Raw genomic sequence first — 17714 nt, 5'->3', positions numbered from 1 at the left:
ACCTGAAGTTATAAAGTTGTTTTCTTTGTTCTCGCTCAGACACCTTCTCTGTCAGTTTTTGCCATGTGCGGAGACAACTGTAAATATGTAACAGTACAGTATAGTATTTATTGTTTTACTTTCATGCTCCCCTATCCTTTTAGGTAGTAAACATTTACACAAAACAACTCACTACTATCTGGATCTTTATTGGTATCTGCTAAATTCTGCTAATAATGTATATACACAAACAAAAAGGCTATTTTCATGCTGACTGGAAATCAACACCTCTATTCAAAGGCACATAGGTAGGCTAAATCAGGTCACTTTTTACTGGTCAGTTGGCAGCTCTAATAATAGTGGACAGGCTGTCTGCTACTAAGCTTCCAAGGAATTTTCAAGTACCCTTGAACACAATGCAAAAAGCACAGCCCCAGATCTACAGGAAAAAATGCTGTATGCTTTAAAGGAAGAAATACAGCCTCGTATACTGCTACAATTCATCCTTATAAAACAATATATTTGCAAGTGTGGGATTTATATTTGAAGTACTCTGTAGGAAATGCGTGAGCTTTATGTTACAAATGACAAGGAATTTCCTTTTTTAAAAAAATAACAAATCAATACCTGGAAATTACTAGTCAAAGGTCTGACTCATTAAACAAAAAGTTAATCCATTTATTAATATATTCACATATTTACACAATATTACAAAGTGTTGTCCATGCTTAGTGCATAAGACCAAGGTTTAGAATAAAGGCAAACATAAAACGTATTGGCAATGGTGGGGGGGATGGGGGTGGCTCTGGCATACTATATCTTTGGTATTTGAAATAACGTGGAGCAGCATTTAACTTGTTCAGTGCAGGGCAGGAAACAAAGACAAACCACTGCACAGCCCTGGTGCAGAGCTCTGAAGGTATGCCAGTGGGCACATGGGACTCTGGTTTCTCCTTGCTGGAAAAAGAAGGGAAATGTGTTGAGCAGCCAAACTATGATTCAGAGACCCTTTGTCTCACTCTCACAGTTTTACAACAACAAAACAGGATGCATCATTGCCCTACTCTTCCATCTCACCGGATATGGGGCAAACATTCTGGCAGGCAGGCAGAAGCGAGAACATCATGGGACTGAAGGATGAGCAGGGTAACTAAAGTTGTGGCTCCATGCTTTTCATTGTGATAGAGGTGTATGTGATAGACAGGATCTCTGGTTTCAACCTGGTGATCTTCCATGCACACAAATAGTTCCCCCTCCCCATACCCACTTAATTTAAAGGAGAACCATGTAGGACTTTTGCCAACAAAACATACTGCATGATACAAACAGGAAGGAGGTGTTTATATATGGCTTGACACTTCTGAGTTCCATTGCCCCCTGAGCTAACAGAAACTTTAGAATATCTAAACTGCTTTTTAAAAGGTTTTGCTGAAATTATACATTTTTAATCTCAACATGAAACCAACTGTCTCTCAATAAGACATACAAACAGTGATGACAGTGCACAATACATTTCACAGAATTAGAGTCATACCTGTACCCAACTTTAAACAGGCAGTAGCTCCTAGCAATGCTATTTTGCTTACTTATGTATCAAGTCGACCAGACAAAACTAGCTATTACAGAGAACAGCAATAAGGAAACATTCCTATTCTAACACATAAGGACAGATCTTTTTATCAAATACAATCCATTGCAAATGTTGTAACTGTTCCATCAAAATAAAATGCAACTGTTCCCATCAAAATAAAAGTTCACAGAATTTTGATTCAATTAATATTTCTTATGGCTTATTTACACAGCCATCATGTCAATTGGGGAACAACATAGGGCTTTTCACTAGATGTGCAATTTTGTGCCTTCCCCACAGACCCTGGCTCTTCTCTGCTTATGACCAAAACAGGCAGGGAAAAGCACATCTGGTCTATCTACTGGGCCAACAGATGCTCCACTGGGTGATTTGCAAATGCAGACTAATTTCTTTGTGACTGTTTTGGTTGCAAGTGGAAAAGAGTGTGCGGGAGGACCAGAGCTCCCATCACATATCAAATGAAAGTCCTTGAGTTGTTCCCCAATGAACACAAGGACTTTGTAAGTTGTAGTTGGACCCTCAGAAGTGGAATACCAGCAATCTTCAGGGGTTGGTGTTTTTTTAGGGCATACATGGGGGCACAAAAAAAATCCCCAAATCTTTCTAAACCCTGAACAATGACATCATTTGCATACCACTCTTTTTTGTTGTATGCTACAGATATGTTTGAACATTCTAATTCGGGTTTGTTTATGAAGTCATCCACTAGTGTGCCCATGGAGTCAGGGATTCTCCACAAATTTATTTCTGTAATTCTTCTCTGCCCGCCAAATTGGGGGCTTCAACGTAATAAAAATTGTGCTCTTAATGTTCTAAAAGACAGCAATGCTGCCATGTGTATTATTCTGTAAGAAACGAATGTGTGTTAGGAACCTGCAGTTTTCAATTCTATACCATTTCTTTTTCAGAGTGTACCTATATGCTGAAGCACAAACCACTTCTTAAAGTTTGCTGCTCTCACAAAACATATAAAAGCTCAAAGTCAGTTAAGTCCTCTGGAATTAAAGACCAAAATATTTTTGTGTTCCTCCCCCTGATCCCGAATTGTTTGGTAACAGTAGACAAAGTGCTGCTGAATTCTTCAAGTCAAATAACATTGACAGTTTTGACCAGTGGAATGATTAAGCTTCCCCACCCCTGTGGATGAAATGATAAATAAGCCAAAAAAAGCTGTCATCTTCTAATGCTATCAGAAATATCTGCTAGTAAGAAATCATAAAAGTTAGTAAATTGCTACCAGTACTTAGTATTCACTGCATTCAACAAGATGGAATGAAAAAGCATTTCCCACCCCAAGACTGCTTTGAAGCATTTTTTCTGGAAGCTGGGGTTAGAGTTTGGCATTGGTCCCCAGTGGTGGCAGGCAGGCAGGCAGTTTCTTTGTATGCATCTGACTGGGATATTCTTCTGTCAACAGAAACTTCTTCAATAATCTCTGCGTTAAGACTGGAGGGTTTTGACAGACAGAAGCACTGCATTTCAAATACTTAACAAGAGGAATAATGCTTCGCAGATGGCTGGTTTTTATAGTCCCTGAAATTTATAATCAGTAGTCCCAACACAATGTCCAAATCATTCATCCTCTTCAACATAAGTTGATGGAAACCAGCCCACCTAAATGGGAGGGAAAGAGCAGATGAAAATTAGACTGGCATTTCTATTGCTCAGCCTGAAAGTTGCAGAGCAGAATGCAGATGGTGACAAAGGCCAGGGCATTTTTAACAGATCATATATACTATGCAGGCTTCACCCCTCACTGAAAGGAAGGAATTTATCATACTTACCATTGTTATTGTGACCTCCAAGGCTAATGATTGAAATACTTTCTATTTAGAGGTTCTTTTACAGATGACCAAGAAGCTACAGCTGCTTCAGCTGTGCTAGTCTCATAACAACTTCTGCTGGCTGCCAGTTTTGTTCTGGGATAAATTTAGTGCTCTTCATGACTATGGACCTTTGAAAATGTTCTTCCTTGAACAAATCCTACAGCAGGTTCAATTCTGCATGCTTGCACTACTTAAAGTGACTTTACTTTAAAAGGTCAAATATCAGTTGTAAGGTGCAGGGCCTTTACAGTAGCTGCCCCAATGTTTTAGAATGTCCTCTCTTATTATATTGCAGAATGGCATCTCTTTCATGACCTTCCTTTGAGACTTTTATTATTTGCACTGTTTTGGAATGTGCATGGCCACTGATCGGGTTGCTGTTACAATTGCTTGTGCTATTATAGCATGTCATTTTTTTTAAAAAAAAAATTCTGTTTCTTTTACTGCTGTTAAGCACTCTACATGTCTGAGCCTCAAATGCTAATGGCACAATAAGTGAATGTAAAGGATCTTCAGTGGAAATCCGTAATAACTCCGTTACATGTTCCAAAAATTTTAAAAACAAGTTATATGTACAATTATGCAGCCTAAAAAAGAAACTTACCCTTCCATTTACTTCACCTCTCCACCAGCCATTAGCACTAATCTTTGTGTAAATTTTGACAATGTCTCCTTTGAGCAGTGATAATTCACGCATGTCTCTGGCACAGAAGTCATAGCGGGCAATAGCAATACCAAGAACCTTGGGACTCAGCACTGGAGAGGAAGACAGAAAGGCAATATTATTATAAGTTTCACTAGTAACATCAGCATTTTTTTTGCAGTAATTCTAGTACAAATGCAAGCAAAGATGTTTTTATGCAAAAATAAAAACTGACCATATGAAAAAGGACAATTTTTTTTATTCCATCTAATATCTTCTTGGTTCTTTGAAGGAAATCTTTTAAAATGTAGGGAAACAATCTTATGTTCACGTAAGAATATTGGCTGGGATTCAGAGGATCACACGCAATGTTCTGAACACATCCCAGGGCTTTTCCAGCTCCCCTTTCTTAGTGAAGGCCCTCTGGTTCTAAAATCAATTTCTGAAAGTCAAAGGGTGTTTCAGAGTGGGATTCAATGCGACATCCAAGATGAGAAGAGAAAAAAACTGTGCACCCTCCCCTACCCACAATCCCTATGGATGTTTGTTATGGTGCTCCTTAAATTTCAGCCATTTTGTTGAAATCAACGGAATATAATTTCAAGGAAATATATTTTGGATCTGGTAGACAAAACCAAAAATGCTAGCTGATTCATGTACAGTAAATTTTGCAATGGTTTTATGTTTGTAGTAAAACGTATGTTATAGGTCATGGGGTTTTTTCCCTAAAAAGATTATTAAAATTCACAATGGGTTTAGCTTTAAAACTTTAGCATGGCAAAACAAACAGCATATAGAAGTGGAGTTTTAGAGGAAAGTCAATCGAATTGAACACTCATATACACAAGATTGGAAAGGGTAGTACATGCAAGACACCATGGGAAATATTTCCACCATAAATGTGGACCTCTGTTTTATATACGGTGGAAATATTTCTATATAATAATTTGCATTATTCTCCCTTTCCCAGTCATTCTGCTACTCTAATAAACAGTTACTTGGATGATACTGGCAACTTCGTGAAGAATCCACATAACATGATTAGAACCACTGTGACATAGTGGTTTGACTGTTAGACTCAGACTTGAGGGAGGGGACCCCTATTCGAATCCTACTCAGTCATGAAACTCACTGTACGATCTTGTGTCAGTCACTTTCTCTCAGACTAACCCACCTCAGAGGTTGTTATGGAGTTCAAATGGAAGAAGGGAAAACATTGTATGCTACTCTGAGTGCTCTAAAGGGTTAAAAATGGGAGGCTATGAAGCAGCCAGAATGTAAGATTAAGGAGGTGCTATTCTTTGGGGGAGCAGGAGATGCAGGTAGGAGGATAATGGGTAAGAAGATTTGAAACTGCTTGTAACAGAGGTAAAGAATTGGGAGATCGTAAAGAGTCTGCACTATTATTCTACAGCGTTATGAACAATCTCAATGCCCACATTCATCATAAATCTGGAGATGGTCCCATAAATAAAATAAAGCTTGCGTGGAACTTAAGAAGGAACCAGCTGCTGGTTCTCCTACGTAACTCTTTTCTATTTCATCTTTATAATTTGAGTTGTCTTTCTAAAAAAACACCCAGTGTGAAAATACAACATAGCAGAAAAAAACAGATGAACAAAAAAAACCCCACACGTTAAAACCAACAAGAAGCTGCACAAAAATGGAACAGCTGGTACTAAAAGGACCCTGTCCTGGTTCTTGAAAGAACAATACTTTGTTCTCTAATACTTTGTAACTAGTTGCTATTTTTAAAATTTAGGCAAACAAACTAGTTCATTAGAACTTGGGGAAATCAAAGAACCTTCTCAGTCCATGACAAAAATAATCCCCAGGTATACTGGGAAGAAATGTTTAGAGGAAATGATGGAATTGTGGGACTCAAGTTCTTCCACAGTACCAAAATTCCCCTCGTCCAATAACCAACATTCAAAAATGTTAAGAAGCCTTCATAGACAGTGAAACTGCCTTTTCCCGATTTAAAACCAGGAGATACATAAAATGGGATCCAAACTAGAAAAATATGTAGACAGCGCTGATAAAGATCACCATTTACATTTCAAAATTGCTGCATAGGCTTTTGTGTCATATTTTATTGTGGTCTCACATGGTACCAAAAGGCAATATTTTACACATTACAGCAGCTTTCCCATAACAGTAACAGATACTGTGCTTTGAAAAAATAATAACTGTACACACTTCAGTGACCCAAATTGAAATGCTTAAGATCAAATTGTAGCCTGAAAATGAATTATACTCTATTTTTCCCGCTATAGTATCTAGTGCATAATCCCTTTATGCAGCCAGCATTATAAATATTCTTCTAAGAGTACAAAAATATTTGGGGCCGGGGGGGGGGGCACAGAGTCTCCACTATTTGATATTAATTTACATTTCAATGTTGTCCACAACTGGCTATGAAACAAACACTTCTCTCAAAATTGTCAAATGTTGTTATTGTTCTCCTAAACCATCTTAGGAGAAATCCATCAAATATGACAGCAGAGGAATAGCAAGGGTAACGATAGGATCAGTGAGAATTCACAGAGGCAAAACATTAAATAAAGAATTGCTCTTATTGGGCAAGACTTTATGAAAGAAGTCCCAGACTCAGCCAGGACTTTATTTTTCTGCCCATAACAACAGAAGAAGAGTCTGTACAACATGTAGAAATTTTAAAAAGCAACATGATTTGCTGGATCAGACCAAAAGTCCCCCCAGTCCCAATCCAGCTTTAATTTCTGGGAAATTTACAATCTGGGTACATTAGGTTATGGCTTAGAAGTCCGACATGTCCAAGGAAGGGCCATGATTTTTGCTGATTCCAAGAGCAGCCCATACCCCGGCAGTCCCCAGGAATAGCTTGGGGGGGGGGGGGTGTGAGATGTCTATCACAGGAGGAGCCACTTGCACACATGGAAATGGGTGAAAATCACCCCTCCATACACATGGACACACACACATATCCAGGATCCAGCCAAATAACTTTTCTCCAGTTGTTCATGCCTCTCCTATCCAGCATGCAAGGATGCACTGGCAATATACTTGGAGTTTTCTTTTAGCAACATCCATGAATTGACCTAAGATCCTTTTAAAATCATCCATACGAATATTTGTGGCAAGGACCCTATTAATTAAGTATGCATTGTATCAGTAAGTACTTTTACTTGTGTGCCAGTCAAGTTCATTGAATGATCCAGATCTATGGCTGAGAGAAGAGAGCTCGCCTGTAGCTTTCAGCTGAAATGTGAGAGGTATCAAAATGTGTATTGTTCTTTATTAGTTTCCCTCGCACACACCATTTCTGGCTCTAACCACTTAATTTTAATTGTAACTTTAAATCACAAATTGGAAACCCTAAATGGAAAAAATCATTCCTTATTTATTTTATTAAACTAAATTTGTCCTGTGAGCATGTCTATCGCCTCTGAATATGTAAAATTTCCTTTTCAAAAGGCCTTTTCCTCCACGTATTTGTCAAATCATGTTGCAATTGTGAAAAAGGGATTTAATAAGGAAAAAAAATCATTCTGCACAATGGAATGTTTATGCTTTCACCTATTATGCACACGGTAGGAATTTAAGACAAGGTAGGCTATGAATAAATATATATGATGGGAGAATCTGCACCTGAAGATTTTTCAGGTTTTAAAGAGAAACTGTTCTTGTGGGGTATAGAAAAACTCTAAATCTTTTCAACATAGACAGACATTGAAAAGAGAAGAAAAACAATACATGCACATAGAAAAGCAGACAGATAACATTAACTTGCAGAAAAAAGCACATGCAAAAATCTAATATCTTTTTGCTAAAACAAAGTACTTTATCAATACGTTTTTCTTTAGGGATGGGACGAATATTTGAGTTACAAAAGCATGCCCTTCATATTTGAGGCTACTTTGATTACAGGAATTTGAGTTTTTCAACACTTATTGTCATAAGATTTACACATTAGACTTAACTGGGTTTTGTAGCTATGGTGCTCTTTAACTGCTAAAGCAATAGCAGATCCTGCATCGCTCTGACTGTGGTAACATTTAAACAACGGGAAAGACCCATACAATCACCCCTCGCTTCATGTGTTTAGGCCCTTTACATATTTTCAGGGCCATGCAGGAGCTGCCCATAGGTCAGTTACTCTGATTATTTATAACTGAGGTGCACTTGGTCAAATTGCGGTCTTGTGAAGGAGGAAAGAGCAAATCCGTCCCTTCCCTAGCTTGCATCGCACAGAGAAACAGAAGTATTATATTTGCAAGAAACAGAAGCAAAGTGAGAGGAAATATAAAAAGCAGTTAAAGCAGTACCTGACCAGAAAGGAGTAGAAGAAGGGGGGACAAAGCTGTAGTCTGGAGAAGTTACAAAAGAAAACCCAAAGAACAAAGAAGGGGCTTAGAGAAAGAAAGAAAAAGAGAGAGACAAGCAAAATGACATTGAAATATTGGTAATGTCAAAACAAGTCATTATATCACTTAAGTTTTTGATAACAAGAAACTAATGTCTTTTTTACTCCCTCAACCTCTCAAATTTGTATTGTCATTCCCTCTTGCCTCAGCAGGTATGGGATTTGCTTCTGTTGCTCTACTCTTGCAGCTGCCTTTCCCCACTCCCTCCTTTATTGTAAAATTAGTATCAATATACCTGATACAGAATTGGGGATACCTAAGAGGAAGATTACCATTTTAGAGGATGGCTTCACATTTGCATCCCTGGACATTTTGCTCATGTGGTGGTCTTTGTCACTTAGAGATGTGCATGTGCAAAAGTTGCTTCCATGGCTGCTTTCACCAACCCATCTGCAAGTCAGCAAAATGTATTTATTATGGATGCTTTTAACTGGGCGCTAAAAAGCAGTCATGGCATACACGTCCCATTTGCTATTTTGAGAAATACCATAGAGAGAGCAAATTTGTTTGTTACAGGCTACATCTAAAAGGGGCCCTATCTCCTTAGCAAGTGCACAACAAGGCAGTGTTTTAATAGGTGCAGTTTCTCCCATCATAATTCTGCAACACGAGAAACATTGGAGTATAGTCAAGGCAGGTAGAAAAAGAGTATATGTTTTCTTTCTCCTTGGAGATCATGTCTGTCCTCATTCACTCATCTTATCTTACATGTGGTACTAGCGTAGTAGTCTTCTGCTTGTTGAGCTTGTCGGCACTTTTGGAATTTTGAAAACTAGTAGTGGGTACCATTGTACAATGGTGCCATGGGAGTAGGGTGGAGCCAAATCAGGAAGTTCCAAGCCAAGTATCCCTCTACAATGGAGGTAAGTGTTTATGGATGGGTTCTCCCTGGAGGCACAACAGTGATGCCCCTTGGATGCTTCTGAACCATCTACTGCTCCAGTAAGGTGGACAAAAAGTAGCACTGGCTCAGGACTTTAGGAAAGAAGCAAGTGGAAACGAATAAATACACAGGGAGGCACCATGGCACCCTCAGGCACTGCAGTGGGAATCACTGCATTAGCCCTTATGGTGTGGGGAAGGAAGAAATACAGCAGGAAGCTGAAGGAACTCTGGCCCCTTCTGCACACGCAAAATAAGGCGTTTTCAAACCACTTTCACAACTGTTTGCAAGTGGATTTTGCCATTCCACACAGCTTCAAAGAGCAGTTTGAAAGTGCATTATTCTGCATGTGCGGAATGAGCCTAAGTCTCTGAGAAAGCAATAGTGAGCATAGATCAACTAGTTATCACAATAGGCTTCCTCATAGCTCAGAGACAGCACAGAGAGACCTAACAATCACAAGTAACAGAAATTGTTGTAACAGAAATAATTAGCCAGCTGTTGATAACCATTCTGACCAGTTTACTGCTGCACACAATCTTTAAGAGTCTGAACCCTTCTTTTTGCAAGATGTCGACTTCACACTAAGTGATAGAGAACAGGAAGGATACCAGATTATTCATCCTTTCAAGGGGTTCCAGGAAGAAGGAATGTAAACCAATACAGGAGTACAGAGTAAACATCTTAGTGTAAAATTCATTTGCCCCTTAACTTATAACCAAAATATTGAAACCAAAATGTGTAAAACTGGCTCTTATGTGGTTTACACCTCCAGCATTTTATAACCCCAGTTCAAAAACTTGAACAGGTGACCAATAGTATCAGTCTATTAATTGCAGACTAAAGTTTAAAAAGGTTTAACATTATGCAGTCTTTACTGCCAGGTGGTTTTCTGAATCTGCAAATTCAGTTCCATTTTCCAATTCTACCACAGTTCTTCCATTATTAGTTCATGACCAAACATCTTTTTCTATTTTTCTGTTTTTTTCCACAAAACTTTAATGAAGCAAGTAGAAAAAGGCAGTGTTTTCTAAAGGACTTTGTGAGGTGAAGGTTCAGATCACACCTGCGTAGTAGGAAGGCACCAACTTCATATCCCATAAGCAAGAGAAAGAAAATAGCAGTCATACACATTTTGTGAGAAAACTGTTCCACAACTGTAACGTTTATCGAGTTGTTTCTGTGCAGTCCCACACTGGTCTAAGCAGCCACAGGTCTGCCACAGGAAAACGATTGCATAAGTTTGGTTAACACCAATGATGAACTCCACTGTGGGATTAGAAGTTTAATGGGGGCATGTAAATTGAGAAGGCCTTTCAGGAACGTTTTTTTAACTGTGATGTAGAAAATATTCTTGTATCTCTGACACCAGTATGAAAAGCCAATATTGCCACCAAGGGCACTTTCAGAGGTGATTTGCTAACCCTTCATCCTGAAAGTGATAGTGGATAAATTAAAAATATGCCATAATGGGCATGTATCTGATGGTATTCCATTCTGAACAGAAAGCATCCTAGATTGTGAAATATTTATATGTTTACTGAGACCTCTCAGGTCTTATCTATTGCAAATATCTCAAGTAGAACCCTGGATGTGCATATGAGGTATGGACTTCCCTTACTGCCCCCTTTTTACATGGTCAAACACTTCGGCCCTTTCCGCATGGGCCTCTATGCGCCCCCACGCCGGCAAGAATTCTGCCGGCGTGGGGGTGGAGGCCATTCGCGCGCAAGCGTGCGAGCTGCCCCAGCAGAGGCCACCGCAGGAGAGGCGGCTCCGCACGGAGCCGCCTCTTCCCCCTTCCCTCTCCAGGGGTCAGAGGACAGCGAGGGAGGGACTTAGGAGGCCAGCAGGGCGACGACAGCGACAAGGTAAGTGGGAGAGGGAAGGGGAAACAGCGTGTTCCCGGCGGTGCTGTTCGCACCGCGCCGCCGGGAAGACGGTGTTCCCTCAAAAACAACCCTTTAAAGGGTTGTTTTTTAGGATGGCCTGACGCCGCCCTGAGGGAGGGGAAGGGGAGCCAGGTCGGCGCTGCTGCGTTTCAGCAGCGCCGCCTGTGCGAACGGCGGCCTGGGAACGGCGTTTTTGCCGTTCCCAGGCCGCCTTTTTTGGCCCGTGCGGAAAGGGCCTTCCTGAACCAAAAAGTGTCCTGTGCGTTATTGCTGACCAAACCTGCCCAAAGTGACTAAGGAGTTGACCTGCAGGTGTTGGAAGAAGTTTTCAAAGTCCTTACCCTTAATCCTACAGAGATTTTCCACCTTTTTGGTCAATCCATGTCCTGATGCTGGTATTGCTCATATGCTGCTTGCTATATCCAGAATTACCTGGATCACAGGAATGGCAACCAGACCCAAATCTGACTCATAAAGTACCTTCATGATAGGCTCTGAAGGCTTGCGTTCAGTAGAAAGATAATCTAATTCTAGTGCCTTAGCCATCCTAAGTTGCTCTGAATACAGCTTCAGATCTTCTGTGGGAGAAACTGGAGCAGGTTCCTTAACTGTGTTCTCAAAATGTCCTTGAAGGGCTATGATCAAAGCCCTCATCCCAGGGGCGTAACGAGGCAACCCTGGGCAAACTGTAGCCCTGGGCAAAACCTGAGTTGGATGCCCCCCCCCCCATGGGCGGCCTCTCCACCACGACCAAATTTTTTTTGCACCAGGACATTGGTGCCTGCAGGGGGTGCATTTTTAGACATATCAGCACCAACATTTCAGCATATCATCAGGAGACTGTCCTTATGCTATCCCCCAAGTTTGGTGAGGTTTGGTTCAAAGAGTCCAAAGTTATGGACTCCCAAAGGGTGTGCCCCTATCCCCCATTGTTTCCAATGGGAGCTAATAGGAGATGAGAGCTACAGTTTTGAGGGTCCATAACTTTGGCCCCCCTGAACCAAATTGCACCAAACCTGGGGGGTATCATCAGGGTAGTCTCCTGATGAGACCTTGAAAGTTTTGAGGCTGTGCATTCAGAAATGTGCCCCCCTCAGCCTGCAACCCCCATTGACAGCAATACAGAAAACTCAATGCAGAACAAAGATTCTTGGGCAAATTTCTGGGATGTTCCTGAAGGGGGCGCATTTGTGGATGTATTGGCACCAAAATTTCAGGATAACATCTGGAAACCATCCTGATGGGACCCCCCATGTTTGGTGCAGTTTGGTTTAGGGGGTCCAACGATATGGACCCTCAAAGGGGGTACGCCATCCCACATTCTTTGCTAAGGAGAAGGGGGCTACCCTTTTGAGGGTCCATAACTTTGGACCCCCTGAACCAAACTGCACCAAACATTGGGGGTGCCATCATGACAGTCTCCAGATGATACCCTGAAATTTTGGTGCTGATACGTCCAAGAATGCACTCCCTGCAAGAACATCCCAAAATTTGCCCAAGAATCTTTGTTCTGCATTGAGTTTTCTGCATTGCTGTCAATGGGGGTTGCAGGCTGGGAGGGGGGGGCATTTCTAAAGGCACAGTCTCAAAACTTTCAGGGTCTCATCAGGAGACTGCCCTAATGATACCCCCAAGTTTGGTGCAGTTTGGTTCAGGGGGGCCAAAGTTATGGACCCTCAAAACTGTAGCCCTCATCTCCTATTAGCTCCCATTGGAAACAATGGGGGATAGGGGCACCCCCTTTGGGAGGCCATAACTTTGGACTCCCTGAACCAAACCTCACCAAACTTGGGGGGGTAGCATGAGGACAGTCTCCTGATGATACGCTGAAATGTTGGTGCCGCTAGCCTAAGAAATGCGCCCCCTGCAGGCCAAAAATGGAAAACCACTAAAAATACCCAAAAACGAACCCAGCATTTTGATGCCCCCCACAAGGTGATGCCCTGGGCAGCTGCCCACCTTGCCCAATGGGCATTACGCCAGTGCCTCATCCAACTTTGATGGCTGACATTCCTGCAGTCCTGTCAGATGCTGTGATTTTTATTTCACTGAAAATCCCTCTAAGTGTTGGAGCTGACGTGTGGAGGTGGTGGGAACATATAGGGAGGACTGACTGTGATGCACATGGTAGATAAGGCCCCTTGCAGTGGGCATCAGGAGAACAGAGTGCTGGGTGCCTACGCCTCTTGATGCTCCTGATGCATGCAAGGATGATTCATCAATGCCAGAGGAGTGAGCGCTTCAAAGATGTCTCTGTCACATGCCTGTTTGGGTGGGAAACTCCAGCATATGATGAAGAAGAGGCGAGGGTGCTCCTAGACTCATGAATCTTCTGAAAAGTTTTATAAATCATTCTCTAGTGGCAAACCTATGGCTGTGAGACTGCACCCTATGTGGGACTGTACAGAAGCCATGAGGATGAACATTCCTAGTCTTCCTATAAGATGTATAAACTCTTGTGCCTTCCTGCAAAGCCATGTAAAGATAGAGCCTTAATGATTACAGCCATGAGTCATAAACTGCAACTCCAAATCAGATTTTTATAAAGCTTCCTAAAAGCCCCTCTGGATCACATTGCTTCTTCCTTAGTGGGTCTTATCAGAGATGCATACAAGCATGATACTGTAGAGACAAGTCAACTGGGCTTTCATAAATAAAAAAGGAAAGATTATCCTGGAAATTAAGGATTTAAATAACTACACAGCAATTTATAATGCTGATAATGAGGACAAAGACAAGAGCTTTTAGAAATCCTTTCAATTAGACTTTTTATATCACATGAAACAAAAGAAGCAAACTTTTCAGGAACAAGAAACTGCTTACAAGATATGAAATACATGGAATATACTCATTGTTAACTGTTCTAGTGAAGTGATGTGAACAGTGAAACAACTTAAGAACTAGCTGTAACAACAAGAATTTTGTTCTGATTATATTCAACTCTGGCCAAAAGAAACAAAGAGAGTAAAAATGGTGGACAGATAAAAAGCTCCTGGCACAGAAATCATTAAATCAAACTAAGGGTTGTAAGACTTAAAAAAGAGAGCAATAGAACAATCTCCTGAATCAAATGAAATAGCTAAATGGAATTTTATCAGGACCAAGTCCTTTTCAAAGAACATAAATAGCTCATTGATTTGTGTGTCATATCACCAGCTTACCCCATGGACTCTGGAATCTTAACCGGAAAATTGTACTGAAGGTTATTTCAGGAATGGCATTAATAAATTCATTTTGCTGTTGCATTAATTAATAGATTAGCTGAATTCCAGGTTATGAAATGTTCATACTTTTGGTAGCTCTTCATCAACAGCTATAGTTGAACAGTTCTACATTTGGACTGTGGTTTTTATACCCCTGCAAACACACCTACACAGCAGCTTGTGTATTTTATTCAATAATATATTTTATACATTTGGAAGAGTTTTCAAAGCCATTTGCTATATGGTATGGCATGAGGAGCTGCTATTGGCAGACAGAGGTAGAGAAAACAGGAGTCACAAAAGTTTAACTTGGGATGCCAGAGTCTACAGATTAATTATTTAATATCCTAAGCCTTCCAGTATAAATCCACATACATACTACGGTATCTCAAGACACAATGTCAACATTAACACTGTAGCAGCATGCACAGCATGTACTTACTAGTCTAAGAGGAGCACTTGTGATATCTGTGCCTGCTCCCACTGGTGAATACTTAGTCTAAAAATAAAATACCGGACAAAGCAAGAAAACTATGCATCTCACAGAAAATTGGGACACAAGATAGAGAGGCATGGGGCTATGGAAAAAAACACTGGGAACAGAAATGCACAAACACTAACTAAACACCAAAACACAGCCTCAGAAGGATGTAGAAAACCAGAAACTCAAATGAGTTCATTACGAAAGAAAACAGACTTGCTTGGTAAAGAAAAAAAATACTGAATGAGAACAGGAGACGAGAAATGAAAGAAAAAGATGTATTAAAAAGACAGTTTTCATTTGTGAGGTTATCATGTTTGAGCAGCTCCTATTTATGTGAAATGTGGGAAAGCGTGATGAGGAGAAGGACGAAGTAAGGCAAATGAGAAATCTGACCGTACGCACTGCAAAGTGCATTGCAAAGTGCTTTCCAGGTGTACTGCAAAGTGATTTCAGACTATGTGAAAATATCCCTAGTTTTTCCTAGAAGCCTGTATTTCAAATAAATTAAAGAAAAATGATGAAAGCAGTGAAGACAGAAAAACAAGGCATAGTACAATCAAAACCAGAGCCCTTCTCCTTAGCAGTTTGAATTAGTTAGTAGTATTTGTATTTTCCCTTTATTGTCAAGGATTGAGCATGCTATGGCTTGTACCATATTTCAAACGACGAACTTTAGGTTTTGTGGTGGAAGATCAAAACATCTACAGACCATTTGGCAGTTTTCCAATGGACCTACATTCAGCATCAAAATATTATTCCTACCTGTGCCTTTTCCAGTATTTAAAAAAAAGTTATATATAATGCAAATCACCCCAGCCAGTTACAAGGCAGATTTACATTTGTGTCTGTAGGTGAACACATGCTTCAAAGCTTCAAGAAAAAGAGTTACCATCTAAACACTGTCAACCGTATTATTTAGTTTAATTTCCATCACCCCAGGAGCACAAAACCACAACTAGACACTGGGTGGAGATTTCTATCATTGCACATCTCAGGGAGGAAGCAAACCAAACTTTTCCCCTCATGCTTTTTAGATGTTAGAAGGAAGTCAAGTCTCCAACTGACCAGCTGGTTCGACCCACAAAAAGAAATCTTCTTTTGAAACAAGTAGAACTAGAGAGAGAATCTGTAGGAATTGAAGAGTCTGTTTCTGGTTTACGATCTGTGGTTTTAAATCACACAAATAATTTACCTATATGCCAAATGCAAGATTAGAATTACATGTTTATTAATTCATGTAGCTGAAAACAGCAAATCCAATGCAAAATGTCTGTTTACAAATCAATCGCTCACTTACATTTTTAATAGGTGTTGAGCAATGATTTGATTTAAGTATAGGCAATCAGGAAATCTAAATAGACCTGTTCATAAACCTGTCAGCAGATCTAATTCTGCTTAGCTGCAGAAAAATCTAGCTAAATGCATTATCATTTTAATTGGTTATATGACATGAAATTCAAAATGAAGACTTTTTTAACCCACTGCAGGGCCTGTAGTATTAAATACTAATGCTTACAGTTGCTAGTTGGTCGGTTACTCCTTTGGTCCACTGTATGTTCATATTCCTTAAATGGATACTGAAGAGTTGTGTCCAAACATCTGAAGCCTTCTTTGAGAGAATGATGCCTGTAGTACTCCACAAGTTCCTTCAAGAGGAAAATATAAAAAACACTTTGAAGCTTCAGTTTGACCTTCCCTCCTCTCCTTCAGTGCTTGTACATAGTATCTTTAATGCAACCTTATTTTAAAAGTAGATATTCTTAGTAGGTACCATAATGGCAAACTACTAACAATAATGTAGCTTCTACTACTTGTTATTGCAAGAAAGCTTATTGAACTTTATGATAAAAAGAGGAAAAATCAGAAAAGTAAGAAATATCAGTAGTATGAAATATGAGAGCTTGATTCACAAAGAGATACTGAATTATCTACATACTGAAATATGAAATATGGCCCACAAAAGACTTAAGCCTTACTGTCACAAACAGCAGATATGAGGGTTAAGCTTGTTTATTTAAATATTTATACCATGTTTTTCCCTTATGGCTCAAGTCATCTTATAATTCTAAATTAAAACTATGGCTAATATAATTTACCCTATTAACACCCCTCCCAAAATGCCTGCAGTTTAAACCCATTTAAAAGGCCCAGCAAATAAGATAGATAAGAAGTTCCTTTTAAAAACAATTAAGGACGGTGCCTTCCTTAGAGATCCTGTTCTACAAGGTGGGAGCCATCATTGAAACAATTGAGCCCTAATAGATGCTAGGCAGGTGATTTTAAAGTGACAGCTAGAAGAAGATAACTTGTAAGAAGGCACATAGTGGGAGAGATGGTTCTTCAGATATGTGGGTCTTACCCAGTACATGAATTGAACTTGGAAACAAACTGGCAGACAAAGTAGCTATATTGAAATAGGTACACTGTGTTCCCCTAGGCTAGCCTCTCAGAATAACTGGAATGCCACCTTTTTGAACCAACTGCCATTTCAGGACAGTCCCATGCTGCAGTAATCCAAAAACAAGGTTATAAAAGCAAGCAATTAGAACAGCCAACTCAGCTGAGTCCAAGAATGAAGTAAGTTGATGAACCAGATGCAGCTGACAGAAAGTACTCCAGGCCACTGAGTCAACCTGTGCCAGCATCTCTTCTGCCTTATCTAGATTCAACTTCAACTTGTTCTGTCTTAGCTTCTTGACTACAGCCCGGATCAGATCCAGCTGATGCAAAGGTGTCAGAGACACACAAACACACAAACTTCATTGCGACCATTACTACTGCTCTGCAGACCTTCAAATGAGCCAATG

The 17714-nt window shown here is 40.1% G+C and overlaps 1 protein-coding gene across 4 annotated transcripts in view; it reads right to left on the bottom strand.

Annotated features, from left to right (window-relative positions):
* Positions 1-636: 636 nt before the first annotated feature.
* The window catches only part of VAV3 (vav guanine nucleotide exchange factor 3), a 193487-nt gene continuing 176409 nt past the window's right edge, over positions 637-17714 (bottom strand). For 2 of the 4 annotated variants that reach the window (XM_048497152.1, XM_048497153.1), the window contains 4 exons: positions 16424-16553; positions 8347-8430; positions 4001-4152; positions 637-3184 (listed from right to left, as the gene is read on the bottom strand). In XM_048497152.1, coding sequence (XP_048353109.1) covers positions 3143-3184; positions 4001-4152; positions 8347-8430; positions 16424-16553 — 408 coding nt within the window. In that variant the 3' untranslated portion in view covers positions 637-3142. The other 2 variants (XM_048497154.1, XM_048497155.1) reach the window with 2 other exon arrangements.

The sequence above is a fragment of the Sphaerodactylus townsendi genome, linkage group LG05, assembly GCF_021028975.2.
Source record: "Sphaerodactylus townsendi isolate TG3544 linkage group LG05, MPM_Stown_v2.3, whole genome shotgun sequence".
NCBI lineage: Eukaryota > Metazoa > Chordata > Lepidosauria > Squamata > Sphaerodactylidae > Sphaerodactylus > Sphaerodactylus townsendi.
Note: the sequence above shows the minus strand (reverse complement) of the source record. Positions and strands in the feature narration are given on the sequence as shown.